This window comes from Cucumis melo, chromosome 7 (genome assembly GCF_025177605.1).
Source record: "Cucumis melo cultivar AY chromosome 7, USDA_Cmelo_AY_1.0, whole genome shotgun sequence".
In the NCBI taxonomy this organism is placed as follows: domain Eukaryota; kingdom Viridiplantae; phylum Streptophyta; class Magnoliopsida; order Cucurbitales; family Cucurbitaceae; genus Cucumis; species Cucumis melo.
Window position 1 is genome coordinate 6,592,061 of NC_066863.1, and position 15,415 is coordinate 6,607,475.

The window sequence follows — 15,415 nt, forward strand, 5'->3', positions numbered from 1 at the left end:
TTTTTATTATATATTCACAACCCAAGAATTTTGACCTAATTTAAAACCTATGATTTAGCACCCAATATTCCTAGCATTTCTTTGCAACCTATCCACCACCCTTTCTATTTATCTTGAGATGTTTCCGATAGCAAGGATGGTCCCCACAACCAACAAGGGTTTGCATTGATGCATTTTACTCTACATGAATTAGAATCAAAATTCCTATTTTACTCAACTTTCTCCTCTTAATAAATGAAAGAACTTGTATGAACGGACACAATTTGTGAGGAAAAAAACTCACTCACGAGTCACAAGTCAGAAATAGATTAATTATGCAAATTGTCAATTAACCATTCCTTGGAACCAAATAACATTAACAAATGAGCAAAATTCTAGTATAAACGAAGTAAATATGGATTAGAAGAGTACCAAATCTTACAAATGTATAATTTAAGCAAGTAGTATATTCAAGATTGTTAGTCAATATGAACATAGCTTAGTACACATAAACTTGCATGATCCACTCTACACGTTGTCAAAAATAATGTGTATATGTAGAGAAGAGAGAGAGGACTTGCAGATATGTACAATCTTAAGGCTGTGAGGAATTGAGAGAGGAACGAGTATCTGTAGACGTGACAACAATTATATTAGTCATAATGTGTCAGGTATTCAGATAAAGAAAATATATAGGAAACAAACAAACATATTGCAATATTAAGAACTACAACATAAACAAGTAATTAAAAGTACTTTCACCCTTCGATTTGAGATCTCTCTCAAAACCTAGTTCACTCGAATCACAACGTATTAACATAAAAGGAAACTACAATATAGCAATTGCATTTCGAGAGGGATATCACTTTCTCAAGGTCCCAACATTGGATATGGATAATGCCAAAACCACTCCTCCCTTCTAAGGTACCTAGCAACCCCTGTTTATAACCAAAAGCACACTTAGATAATTACCACAATTCCCTTACTAATATTTCCAAATTACAAATTAGTACCCTCACCCAATGAGTCAACAAAATAAATAACTTGGAGATATCAGCTGAATGAACCACAAAATGGATGTCTACCCCCTACTGGTTGTGGACTGCCAATCAGAAAACAAGCAATTAATCTATAAAACCTTTGGTGAGGATCCAAATTATGAGACATTAATCTGAGGGAGTCTTTTATACCATGGTAATTGGCAAAAGTGAAGACTATAATTTCTCTGCCAATAAAGACTACAACTCATATCACTAACTGATGCCGACTAAAATAATGAGAAGGGAAGGCCTAAAGGAAAAGATAATGAATATATATATCTACGTACATATGTATGATGTATGTATGTGTATATGTGTATCCATAAAAGCAATGAAAACAGAAGGTACTGATTCTAGTGGAGTTAAATCTCTTAGATAGTAAACTGGGACCTTAGTATCTAGAGATGGTATGAGAGTTCATAGATAACCTTCTCTAAAATTTTACTTCATTCCCCTTTTGTTTTGACAATGGATGTCTGGGCATGGAGATTTAAACCTACGAACCTTAAGGAAAGAAATACAAGCCAATTACAAGGATGAGGTAGAAAACTATTGAAAGCAATAAACACCAATACGAGGTTTACATGGAAACCCGAGAACTCGGAGAAGAACCACGATACATTAGTTTTTATTATTTTTCTTATGAATGAATACAATAGATACAAGGGGAGAGAATAAATAGAATAAAATAGGAGTAAGAATGGAAAAAATTTAGGAAATAAAATCTTCCATATTATTCTTTCCAAAAATACTACTAATTCTAACACTCCCCCTCAAGTTGGGACGTAAATATCAACGAGTCCCAACTTGTTAACACAAAGATCGAAGTGTGGTTTGAGAAGCCCCTTGGTGAGAACATTAGGAACTTGTTGGCTCGAAGGAATGTACGGAATGCATATGCTTCCGCTGTCAAGTCTTTCTTTGATGAAATGTCGATCAATCTCAACATGTTTAGTTCTATCATGTTGAAATGGGTTGTTAGCAATACAAATAGCGGTTTTATTATCACAGAAAAACTTCAATGGTGTCTCACATTCCTGATGAAGATCTGACAAGACTGTCAAATTTCCTCACATATTCCCAAACTCATAGCTCTATATTCGGCCACAGCGCTGCTCCTGGCCACAACACTTTGCTTCTTACTCCTCCAAGTTACAAGATTGCCCCAAACAAAGGTACAATAACCGGAGGTAGACTTTCTGTCAACAACAGATTCTGCCCAATCCGAGTCAGTATATGCCTCAATGGTCTTTCTATTTGTTCTTCTAAACATCAACCCTTTACTAGATGTATTTTTTAAGTATCTCATAATTCTGTTAATAGCTTCCATGTATTTCTCATAGGGAGTCTGCATAAAATGGCTGACGACACTCACAGCAAAGGAAATATCATGACGAGTATGGGATAAGTAAATTAATTACCTACAAGACGCTAATATTATTCTTTATCAACTGAAACTTGATCATCAGAGTTTCCTAGTTTACAGTTGAATTCAATAGGAGTGCCAGCAGGACAACATCCCAACATACCTGTCTCGGTTAGCAAATTGAGGGTATATTTTCTCTAAGCGGAGATCTTCTTTAGATCTGCCCACCTCCATTCCAAGGAAATATTTCAAATTTTCTAAACCCTTGATTTCAAATTCATCACCCATTTTCTGCTTTAGTTGATTAATTTCTATTTGATCATCTTCAGTCAAAACAATGTCAAAACCTTTGTAAATAAAGTATGGTCAGAGTGCCCCTAACTTTACCCTTGGACTTGACAAAGGTAGTGAATCTGTCAAACCATGCTCTGAGAGACTGTTTCAGACCATATAGGGATTTCTGGAGTTTACACATCTACTGACCAAATTGGCCTTCAAATCCTGACGAGAGGCTCATGTAGACTTCCTCCATAAGGTCTCCATTCAAAAAAGCATTCTTAACATCCAGCTAATATAGAGGTCAATCTTTGTTCACAACAACTGATAGCAGGACTCTAACAATATTCAACTTAGCAACTAGAGGAAAAGTTTCTGAATAGTCAATACCATAGGACTGAGTAAATCCCTTTGCAACTAACCTCGCCTTATGTCTATCAAGAGTACCATTTGCTTTGTATTTGAGAGAGAACACTTATTTGCATCCTACAGTTTTGTGTCCCTTGGGTAGAGCATAGATCTCCCAACTTATATTCTTATTGAGAGCCTTCATCTTCCATAACAGCATTATTCCATTCAGGACACTCTAGAGCAGTGTAGATATTTTTCGGTATTATGATAGAGTCAAGGCTTGCTATAAAGGCTCTAAACTGTAGAGAGAGGTTATCATAGGAAACATAATTGTAAATGGGATGTTTAGTACATGACTTGGTACCTTTTCTCAGAGCAATGGGAATGTCGAGAGAGGGATCATACTCATCAAGTTTCCCTGTATGACCCTGTTCAGCTTCATTGTTACTGGTTTCTATTTTGACCTTAGTCTCATCACCACGATTCTTTTCTTTCACATTTTGAAGAACAAAAACATCAAACCTATCATTCTCACTCATCATATTATTAGTACAAGGTTCTGTAGGGTTTTCCATACCTTGATCTCGAGGAGGTTCGAAGTCTTGGACTGGAGCCGATGGCTGACTAGTAGAGGACCCGACTTCCTTTCTAAGATTCCTTCTGTAAAACGTTTTCCAAGGAACTTGGTTTGTGGGTAGGATTATGGGATGAGGATCAACGTCAGACACAGTACTAAGAGTAGGTTCGATAAATTCAAAAGTGCTATCAGACTCTTCACTCATACTCTCCCCCTAAAGATGGTTAACAGGAAAGTAGGATCGGTTATCACAGAAAGTAACATCATAGTGACAATATTTTCTGGATGGCAGGTGAAAACATGTATAACCAAGCTAGTGAAGGGGATACCTAACAAACACACAAGCCTGAGCCCGATGGGAAAATTTGGTCTAATTAGGGCCAAAATTATGGACATAAGCGGTACACCAAACACACGAAGAGGAACCTCAAAAACAAGACGAGTAGAGGGGTAAGACTCCTTAAGACAATCTAAGGGAGTTTGAAGGTAGAGGATACGAGAATGCGTTCTATTGATTAAATGAGTTGCGGTAAGAATAGCATCTCCCCACAAGTATGAAGGAAGGGAAGTGGAAAACATAAGGGAACGGGCTACTTCCAGAAAGTGACGATTTTTTCGCTCGATCATTCCATTTTGTTGAGGAGTGTAAACGCATGAGGTTTGGTGAACAATCTCCTTGGAGGCTAGAAATTCACCAAGGTTATGGTTTTGGAATTCCCAACCATTATCACTCTGAAGAATTGCAATTTTCGTATGGAATTGTGTTTCGATAGTATGATAGAAGTTTTGGAAAATAGATGAAACCTCGGATTTATCTGTGATAAGGTAAACCCAGGTAAGACGGGTATGGTCATTGATGAAAGTTACAAACCACCACTGTACCGATGAGGTGGTGACGTTGGAAGGATGAGGGTAAATGGTTGTGTAGGTTTATATGGTTGAGGAGAAAAAGAGACCCGATGTTGTCTAGCCCGGATACACGCATCACAAGATAGAGAAGAGACATCAAGTTTAGAAAAAAGATGGGAAAATAAATATTGCATATACGTAAAGTTTGGGTGGCCTAGTCGAAAATGCCACAACATGCAATCTTGTTCAGAAGTGCTAAAGTAGGAAGACAGTAAACTAGTCCTAGAGAAACTACTACATGAGGTATCATCATCAAGGATGTAAAGTCCCTTACTATGTCGGACAGTGCCAATCGTCCTCCCCAAGCTCATGTCCTGAAAATAAATAGATTCAGATAAGAAGATAGCTTTACAATGCAACTCACGAGTGATCTTATTTATAGATGACAAATTGTAAGACAGTTTAGGGACATGTAAAACATTCTGGAGAGCAAAACCGCCAAAGGAAACTATTTGTCCTTTGCCTGCAATCGAGGCTAGAGAGTCGTCGGCTGTCCAGATTTTTTCATTACGGCACATGAGGCAAAGAGATAAAGTGTTCTGAAGAACCTGTCAAGTGATCCGTAGCCCCCGAGTCTAAAATTTAGGGATTCTTCCCATCATCAACGCTAATAAGCCCAAGGGACTGAGGCATACCTGACTAAGCAATGGCACCCAGAGTAGGAGTCTTGGTCTGGCTTGCAGTAAGACCAGTTGATTGAGAAGTGCTAGCAGGGGGGTAGTCTCACTAATGTAGGCACATCCTGAGTTCTGTTTCTCGTTGGAGGATCGTTTCTTACCTCCTGGGGGACGACCGTGGAGTTTCCAACACTGATCCTTGGTATGCCATTGTTTCTTGCAGTGCTCACACATAGGGATTGGTTTTTCCATTATTCTTGTCATTATCATGATTCGAGACCGAGCGCTAAAGGCAACAGAGTCAATGGTAGGGATAGTCAGTACACCCATGGCATTAGTGCAATCCTCTTCAAGGTGGACTTCAAAACACACTTCCATTAGAGAGGGAAGAGGTCTTTGTGCTAGTATACGACTACAAACAGTATCAAATTTGAGATTAAATCCTGCAAGGAAGTCATAAATACAGTCAGTCTCTTCAAGTTTAGCATATTGTGTACCGTCATTTAGTGTCCCAAACTGTCTCTCTACACAAATCCATCTCTTGCCAGAGGAGAGAGAGCTTGTTAAAATAGGTAGTCACGTCCAGAATCCCTTGTTTGCAATTATAGACCTATTTTTGCAGTGTATACAACCGAGAGGCATTCTATCGTTTCGAGTAAAGGGTCTGAGTTGTATCCCACAAATCTTTTGTTGTGGCTGCATATAGAATCTGAGGTTCCATACTATTAATCAGCATGGACCGAATAAGTGAGCCCTCCCCTTTCCAGAGTCGTTCCAAGGCGTCACTCGATAGAGGACGTACAGTCTCTCCAATTAAGAAGCTGAATTGGTGGCGACCTTCGAGGAACATGTTTACTGATTGGGACCAAGAGAAATAATTTTGCCCATTTAATTTTTCACCTGAAAAGTTCCCTGTAGACGAACCCAAAGAGCCAGTTATATAATTTGACGGTAAATTAGAGAATGAAGTTACCGGGTTCTTGGAATACATCGACAACTCGGTTGGTTTGGAATGCGTCGAAGACTCGTCCGCTTCAATGTCCGATTTGTTATGGGGTTGATCAATCTCGTTACCAGAAAACAACGGTTGCTGTAAAGGGTCAACATACAGCGAATTCTTACTGTACAGATTTGACATATTTATAGTTGAGGGTTGCTGTCCAGAGGGCATAGATGGTGCTTGGGAATGCGGATGGCCGGAAGGGTATGACAGGACATTCGACGGCACGTAGAGCGGAATGGGCTTGGCGGTGAGATAAAACAGCGTCAACGCATAGGCCCACGCGCCGGACAGGAGCGGTGCATGAGTCACTTTCTAGTCAGACGGCAGCACGTATGGCTGCGAGACTACTCCCGTTGGGTAGATTGGCAGTTTCTGTAAGTTTTGGAGCAATTTCTCCACGGCGGCGGTGGTGATGGGTTCAATTTCGATCTGGGTTTCTCCTAGTTTAGTTTTTAAGGTTTCGTTATTACTTTGCTCTGATACCATATTGAAAGCAATTAACACCAACACAAAGCTTACGTGGAAACCCAAGAATCGGGAGAAAAACCACAATACTTTAGTTTTTATTATTTTTCTTATGAATGAATACAATAGATACAAAGGGAGAGAATAAATAGAATACAATAGGAGTAAGAAAGGAAAAAATTTAGGAAATAAAATCATCCATATTATTCTTTCCAAAAATACTCTAAGGACAAAGCCCTACTAATTCTAACAAAAACATTTCAAGAATTTACTTCAGTTTTTACGGTTAAAAAGATGAGAAATTCACTAAGAGCTTCAAATGAATTACAAATTATCAATCTATAACTGGAGGGTGAATAGATGTGAACTTTCACTACCCTACGTACATAGAAGTTTAATTGCAAAGGAAGTTCATTTTAAAAATACATTTTAATAAATGGATTTTTCTAACTGCCTCTCATGAAAAGTATTTCACCAACTCCACAAATATCTTCTTAATTGAAACTAGCTGGTGTAGATCCAAAATAATTTGTCCTATGGCTGCATTAGCAGAAGTAAGCTCAAACATCCAGAAAGCAAAACAAAGTCATGATTTACAACCCAAAAGGCATAGTTATAACTATTGAAAGCAGTGAAAGAAGATACGACACTAAGTTACATGAAAACCCGAAAACCGAAAGAAAAACCACGATCCGACTTTTTTATTGTTCTCACATATTAACAAAAGGCACAATAGGGAAAAATAAATAGACAACAAGCTTAAGATAAAAAAAGGAAAGAATATTAGGGTTAATCTTTCCTTGGGTTTAAGCCCACTAATTCTAACAATAACGAATCATGAACCTGTTATTTGAGCACAAGAGCACAGATCCTTAGCATAAACTTAAACAGGAAAATGTGCCTTTTAATAAGATTGTTACATTTTAGAAAAGAAAGAAATGGAGGGGGAAAAAACAAAGAGACATATGATAGTTGAATAGTAAATCCTCGGAAGGAAGAACATAGGTTTTACAATGATTATATTTATCACAATTCCATCTCTCTGTTCAAGTGTAAGAGATCCTTATCAGTACATTTACGATCATGATTGAAATTTTTCATGATCCACATGCTCATGTGGTGAATGTTTAAAATCTTCAATCAACTGAGGTTTTCCAACAAATATCTCAAAGCAGTTCATTCATAAAGTGAAAAGTTACAAAGCAAATTTGAGATTAACATTTCAGTATTGGGTGCTTACTGAAATAGTCCAATTACAGTTCATCGTAAAGCATGTGTGACCATAAAAATGAATTATATGTATAGGGAATGCCAGGAAGAACAAAGGGCAACACAAATACTCCATCAACTCTCAATCTTGTCACTTTTATGCTGAATAAGTAAAAAGACAGAAAACAGAGAACAATTATGATAATACCTTTCTTTCCCAATAAAATGGAGAGACTAAGAAACATGGGTCATTGACTCATTATATATACATGTGTTCTCTCTCCCTCTTCTCCCCCTACCACCCTCCCCGCTTCACCTTACCATGACCCACCTCCTCCACCCAGCCCAAACCAATCCACCTTGGCCGTCTACCCTGCTACCAAGGATGTCAATATTGATGGCAAACAGACTTACCTTCTCAAGCGTACCCATCACTCACGGGGAAAGAGATTGCCATCTCACATTTGGATTCTCAGGAATTATTCCCTAGCCTCTACACTGATTTGGTATCAACAAGACAAGATTTCCACCCTGCCCTCTCTCTACTTATCCTTCAGACTTCTCCAAGGATGCTCCCGATCAACAAGTTGGGAAAACTGATGATCCATTAATGACAGATTCTGATGTGCTTTTAAAGTTGATTATTTCGATAAAAAGGGAGGCGACAAAGGACAAAAGTCATAGCTTCATCTCAGTTTACAGTCTTTGGCTCTATGACTATGGAAAAACGATTTTGTATCACGGTTATACGTAAGAATTCTTTAAAAAGCATTGGAACATCCTTGAGAATGATATTAAAAGGATGTTCCAAGACTTTTTTTGAGAAAGCTATTACCAACGAACCTCAATGAGACTTACATAAGTTTGATTGCTAAAAAAATGCAAAGAGTGTTGGGAACTATAGACCGATCAATCTCACCACTTGTTTGTACAAAGTTATTTCCCGAGTTTTATCTGAAAGACTGCAGAGAGTGCTCCTAGATCTATCACCAAGAACCAGTTTGCATTACAGACCGTCAAATATCGATGCCTCCTTGATTGCAAATTACCTATTTGATCTGTACATTGAAACAAGACAAAAGGTCTGGGGATTAAGCTTGATATCGACAAGGTCTTTGATATGGTTGTTAAAGGCTTTGGTGACAAATGGAGAAGATGGATAAGAGGATGCATTTCATCAACAAACTTCCCCATTATCATCAAAGCCACTCAAGGCCTTTCTCAGGGAGACCCCCTTTCCCTGGTTGTCTGTCTTAGTAGAATGCTTACAAAGGGGTTAGATACCAGAGCCATATAAATCGCTTACAATTTGCATCATATTCTCATCACATGACAAGGGGGAATCAACAAACCTTTTTCAGATTATTGCATCTTTTGAACAATGTTCAGGTCTTCGCATCAGTCATTCTAAATATGCAATCTTAGGCATACAAATTACAGTGGCATGGTTGCCTCTTTGGCTGCTCCATTTGGTTAGCAAGGTTGACACATGGCCCTCCTTTTATCTTGGCTTACCGTTGATTGAATGGTAAGGTTTTTTCTAGTGCTTTTTGGGAGCCCATTGGCCATTATTGAAAAGGTGGAGAGATGCCTAAACAATTAGAATGGTACTTATATTTCCAAGGGGAGTCGGCATGCATTGATTCAAGCCACTCTTGACAATCTTCCTACTTACTACCTTTCTCTCTTTAAGATCTCATCCAAGGCAGTTGATCGGATATGAAAACTTTACAAAAAAAATTCTACGAAACAGCCACCGTGACAAAAGAGCTATTCACTCAGCCAGCGGGAAGAAAGTACAACTAACTTCATATGAGGGAGGCCTTAAATTGACCAACTTAAAGAAACGAAACAAAGGCCTTTTGGTGAAATGGATTTGGAGATATCATCATGAACAAGATGCTCTTTGGAGACGCCCTATTCATGCTAAATATGATTCCCCATTACAGCCTCTATGCAGCCACTTTAAAAGAATCCAAACGTCCATGCACATACATTGCCAAATGGATGTGTCTCGTTCACGACAATATTATTCCTGTTAATCATACTTCCTTCTGGAATGCCCATTGAATCAGAACCCTCCCTCTAAACATTGCCTTCCCTAGGCTATATGCTCTATCCGGGCAGAAATAGGCCACTATTGCCCACAGCTGAAATTATGATTATCAAGCATGAAACTTAGTTTGAGAAGACATCTTAATGAGGTTGATATTGAAGAATGGGCAAATTTGTCCTCTATTCTTCAACCACTGGCCAGCCCCTCAGCAGAAGACACTTGGAAATGGAAGCTTGACAAGTTTGGCCATTTTACTTCGAAATTGATCACGCCTCTCCTTGCCTCTAGTGGCAACAAACAATATGCCTCCCTTTATAAGCATATTTAGAGAGGTCGCATCCCCAAGAAGATCTGATTCTTCCTGTGGGAAGTCAGTCTTGGTAGCATCAACACAGCGGATGTCCTTAAAAAGTCCCCATGGCTTACATCAGCCCCTAATTGGTGTGTTCTATGTCGTCATTATGATGAGTCCATTACACACCTCCTAGTTTTTTGTGATTATGCTCAGTTCTTCCAGGTTAATTTTGGGTCAAATAACTAACATGCTTCACTTATCATATGGTCTTCCCAATCATCCTATTGAATATGCTCCTTATTAGCCATCCGTTCAAAGATAAAAAAAATAAATATTATGGACCTTCATCATCAAAGCCTACTTTTTGGATTATCTGAACTAACGGAATCATCGCATCTTCGTAACCAAATAGAGATTTCGTTCACTTTTTTTTATCACCTTTAGTAAACATTGCTCACTTGGTGTAAATTCACCCCCTCTTTTGGTGATTACAACCTTACATTTCTTATTTTTCATAGGAATAGCTTTATGTAATCCTACAAGGCATACTTGCCCTTTTGTAATTTCATATTATTAATGAAATTGTGATGGAATATTTCTCGTAAAAAAAACTAAACAAACAATAATATTATCCAATAAGTTTGCATTAAACTAGAAGTCATAAAAAGACGGTAAAACTGAGGCTATTGAAGAGCGAAGTCAATCACCTGGTAGATTGCCCATCGTGATTGCCCGATCTATGTTATCCACTCTTCGTTGTATAGTTCTTAGGATGGAATTCAGTGACAAAACTCTCTTTCTTACATTAGATATCCTTGAGGCATGCTGCATGATGAATGGAAAAGGTGCATCTTCAAGTAATTGATCCAGTTCTGTTAACAGTTAAACTAATAACTTTTCACAACATTGAAAAGGCCATGAAATTCAGACGCTGCATTTTTTGCATACAAGCCAAGAAAAAAGGTAACCATTATTAGAGAAAATCATTAATGATGTATAAGCTTCCCTAAAACCTAGCAAGTGACAGAATCTTCAGAGATATGGTATAACTAGTCAACGTAAAAGTAATTTATTTTACCTGTAGTAAGACGATCGAGGGAAGATGAAAGATGGTTCTGGCTTTTGAGAGTATCATCAGCTTTCGAGTCAAAATCCCTTATGATGTTGATAAGCATGGAAGAGAGCCCATTTGCTAGAGCATTAGAATTTCCTAAGTTCTTATTTTCACCATCATTTCCTTCCTGGAGATCACCATTGGGACTAATTGAAGTCTCCAATTCAGCTGAGACGTTGCTGTCCTCATTGGCAGAATAATCGTCGTCCAATTTCTCCGGACGGTGCATCTCAGCCAAGTTCTAAACAAACCCCCACAGAATTTATCATTGTATGATCATAAACTAACTCTATTTACAAATTTTAATGATCGCCCATCTTTCTACAGATACATGTGAGTTCGTTAGTTGGCAGTATAATGTCGAATCAATTGTAATGTAGCACCCATAATGTGAGGCAAAAAAAAATTAAATGAAAACAGTTTCCACAATTTCAACACGTAATGATTGTGCCATCTACAAGAGAAAAATCAAAAGCGACACTGATAACTACAACGAATAAGTCTCGGTAGTCGACTGCCCGAGACAAAATCTTGAACAAAACAACAAGCTCGCGGCCACCGCAATTGTAGAAAAATAGTCATACAGATTAAATCACAACTATATTTGCTGTAATTAAAAGATAAATTAAGAAACAATGAACAAATCGGAGACTGGAACTCCGAAATATGCAGAAGTTTCCAAATAGAAATCACATCGGAAGTAAACGGGAAATTACCACACCTACTGTAGTTCAGAGTCTCGCAATACTTAGGGTATGAATCCAGAAGGATTCAATAATTGGCTCGTCGTAAGTTTGTAGCCCAGTTCAGATAAAAGGATGTCTGGGATAATATTATTTCAATTCTGTCCCGACGTGCGACTCCGGCGGAGATGGAAAACGACCGGCGTGCGACTGCGGTGTTGGACGAACGTCGGACGGAGGTGCAGCGGCAGCTATGTGGCCGGACGAGGCGAGAGAACTGGGAGTCAGAGCTTTTTTCTCTTTTGAAGAAACGATCCAAAGCCACGTAACTAAGGAAGACCCAACTTGGTTACACGACAACCATCGCTCTGTTGGGACTGGCCACAACCATCGATCTTGTACCTATCTAAAAGATTTTGGAAAATTGCCAAAAATAGGTTAAAAAAAGAGATTTAAATAAATTTTGGGACAAGTTTTCAAAAGAAAGAGTTTTAGGACAATTTGGGTGTGAATGGACAAAAATGTCCTTCCTTTCCTTTCCCTCTTCCACGTTTGCTTTCCCTTCTCTCCACGATCGATTCCTTCTCTTTCGTGTATAGTTCCCTTTCCCTTCTCTTTTCTTTCGTGTAGAACACTTGAACCTACTCCGGCCATCGTCTCTTGCCCATCGTCACTTGCCCATCGTCGCTTGCCCATCGTGGTTTGCCCTTTGTTGCTTGCCCTTCGTCGGTCGTTGTCCAGTGCATTTCGTCGCTCCTATTCGGACCATTCAATCAACTTCGAGCATTTTCTCTTATTTAGGTGAGTTTCATGTCTAACTGATTTTCAATTTATCTGCTGTAAGTAAATGTTTGGTTGGGGTATTTGGTGCTATTTTCATCCGTAATTGTCTGGTTTTTGGAATTGGACTTATTTGCCGTAAATTAGTTTAGTCAAAGTTTGGTTTTAGGTTCTTAGAAAGTTCAATGGGTAGTGAAAAATGAATTGAACTAGAGGATGAGGATTTAGTTGGATCAAATAGAGGAGGAGTAAGCAATAGGAATAGAAGGAATGAAGGTTTTTTTTTTTATCTCGCACGTATTTTTTTTTTTATCTCGCACCTATCTCGCACGTATCTCGCACGTTCCAAACTTTCACTATTTATTTTAAAATCAACTTGGTACACCTCCTAATCCATTTAGAGCTATTTTTTGCATGTTTAGTAACTCTCTTAGGCCCTCATGCTTTATCTCGCACGTATCTCGCACGTTCCAAACTTTCACTATTTATTTCAAAATCAACTTGGTACACCTCCTAATCCATTTAGAGCTATTCTTTGCATGTTTAGTAACTCTCTTAGGCCCTCATGCTTTATCTCGCACGTATCTCGCACACATCTCGCACGTTCCGAACTTTCACTATTTATTTCAAAATCAACTTGGTACACCTCCTAATCCATTTAGAGCTATTCTTTGCATGTTTAGTAACTCTCTTAGGCCCTCATGCTTTATCTCGCACATATCTCGCACACATCTCGCACGTTCCAAACTTTCACTATTTATTTCAAAATCAAATTGGTACACCTCCAAATCCATGTAGATCTATTCTTTGCATATTTAGTAACTCTCTTAGGCCCGCACACATCTTGCAGTTATTTTTTTTATTTCTTTACATCTTGCACGCATCTTGTAGGTTCTTAAGTTCAAATCAATTTTTAAAGATACAAAACTACTTAAGGTAGTTTAAGGATGGCACATGTTCGGATTTTAGTGCGTCACGGTGGTGAATGGGATGAGGGACGAAGAAAATATGAAGGAGGAGTGTTAAAAGGCATTGTTGTCCCTAAAGAAATAACACACAAAGATTTACAATCTGAACTATATGACCTTGTAGAAGTTGACCCTACAAAGTTCGACATAAAGATAAGATGTATATATGAGATCAAAGGAGAAAAGGAAGCTCCTCCATTTGAGTTAAGCAATGACCGTGATTTGAAGTTTTATATTCTTAGTGAAAATCCATTGGAGGTCCCCCTATACCTATCTTTTGAGCCTACAAGCAATCGAAGCATGAAAGTGTTAAACAAAGATTACAATTCAGTATCTGGGAGCAACCAAGTTCATAATTTAAACCTCATCCTCCTCCAATTGGAATGGATACATTAGATGAGAATGAAGTTGATATTGGTGAAGTTCAGGTTGGCTTGTGTGATAACATGATAGGGACCAATTCGGCTATATGGGAATCATATGAGTCATATCATTCAATAGATGATACTTTTACATGGGAGTCAGTTGAGATGTACAATGAATTGTTTGACATCCCAGAACAAAGAGATGCTCCTACAAAAGATTGCAAAGGAAAAGGTAAAGTTGACTACAGCTCCTCTAGTCGGAAGTTGAAGACAAAAGGAAGTGGCTGGTCAGAAGAAAGCTCTACAAGTGAAGAGTTGGATGTAGGACAAATCTTTTTTTGCAAGAGAGATTTGTCAATGAGATTAAGTGTGTTGGCAATGAAAAAAAAATTTCAGTTTGTAGTAAAAAAGTCTACAAAAGAGGTTCTTTTCGTTAGATGCATCGACAACAAGTGTGGTTGGAGATTGCGAGTGGTTAGACTGAAGGATTCAAATATATTCAAGATTAAAAAGTATGTGAAAGTTCATTCATGTTCTCTTGAGTTTTTGAATCGTGACCATAGGCAAGCAAAAACTTGGGTTGTTGGAGAATTAATAAAGTCCAAATTCAAGGGATCCGGTCGCATATACAAACCACGTGATATCATAGAAGACATGAGGCAAGACTATGGCATAAATATGAGTTATGAGAAAGCATGGCGTGCCAGAGAAAATGCATATGAACGAGTGCGAGGGTCTCCTGAAGAGTCATATAATCTTTTGCGTAGATATGGTGAAGCACTCAAATTTACAAATCCAGGTACAATATTTCACATGGAACTCGAAGATGATCGTTTCTTTAAATATCTTTTTATGGTTGTTGGTGCATGTGTTAGAGGATTCTTAAATTACATTAGACCGGTCATAGTCATGGACGGAACATTTCTTAAGAACAAATATCGGGGTCAGTTGATAGTGGTCGTTTGTTTAGATGGTAACAATCAGATCTATCCTCTAGCCTTTGGAGTAGTTGATAGAGAAACAGATGACTCAATACAGTGGTTCTTAGAAAAATTGAAAGGTGCAATAGGGGAGGTGCCTAATCTAGGCTTTGTGATAGATCAGAAAACATGCTTCGCCAAGGGTATTTCATCAGTTTTCCCCTCTGCATTCCACGGCCTTTGTGTCCAACATTTGAGTCAAAATTTGCATGATAAATATAAGAATGACACGGTTGCTACTTTGTTTTATAATGCATCGAGAACATATCGTGAATCAACGTTTGTAGAAACGTGGAGACATCTTCTTGCATTTTCTAATGGTTCAGGGAAATGTTTAAATGATGTTGGAATAGCACGGTGGTCTCGTGTTCACTGCCCAGGA

At 38.3% G+C, this 15,415-nt stretch overlaps 1 protein-coding gene across 5 annotated transcripts; it reads right to left on the bottom strand.

The window, feature by feature from the left end:
* Nucleotides 1-380: 380 nt before the first annotated feature.
* On the bottom strand, nucleotides 381-12,300 carry LOC103487651 (uncharacterized). Of its 5 annotated transcripts, XR_007822716.1 has the most exons (5): nucleotides 11,979-12,300; nucleotides 11,222-11,498; nucleotides 10,851-11,015; nucleotides 999-1,081; nucleotides 673-917 (listed from the first exon to the last, which is right to left on the bottom strand). XR_007822716.1 is itself a non-coding variant. In XM_008446062.3 (4 exons), exons 2-4 carry the CDS (start codon nucleotides 11,484-11,486, stop codon nucleotides 575-577), a joined length of 465 nt encoding a protein of 154 aa, XP_008444284.2. In that variant the 5' UTR covers nucleotides 11,487-11,498; nucleotides 11,979-12,300; the 3' UTR covers nucleotides 381-574. The 5 variants fall into 5 exon arrangements, 4 of the variants coding, with proteins under 4 accessions (XP_008444284.2, XP_008444286.2, XP_008444285.2 ...); XM_008446062.3 differs by lacking the exons at nucleotides 673-917; nucleotides 999-1,081 and adding an exon at nucleotides 381-609; XM_008446064.3 differs by lacking the exons at nucleotides 673-917; nucleotides 999-1,081 and adding an exon at nucleotides 381-609 and having other exon boundaries at nucleotides 11,983-12,298.
* Nucleotides 12,301-15,415: the final 3,115 nt, after the last annotated feature.

What these genes read in the sequence shown, in the direction of transcription:
- LOC103487651 (XM_008446062.3), bottom strand. Translation starts at nt 11,486, where the DNA reads ATGCACCGTCCGGAGAAATTGGACGACGATTATTCTGCCAATGAGGAC. An exon ending in CCTCGATCGTCTTACTACAG is followed by an intron (nt 11,016 to 11,221) that starts GTAAAATAAATT and finishes AACTGTTAACAG; the next exon opens with AACTGGATCAATTACTTGAA. An exon ending in CACGATGGGCAATCTACCAG is followed by an intron (nt 610 to 10,850) that starts GTGATTGACTTC and finishes TCACGTCTACAG; the next exon opens with ATACTCGTTCCTCTCTCAAT.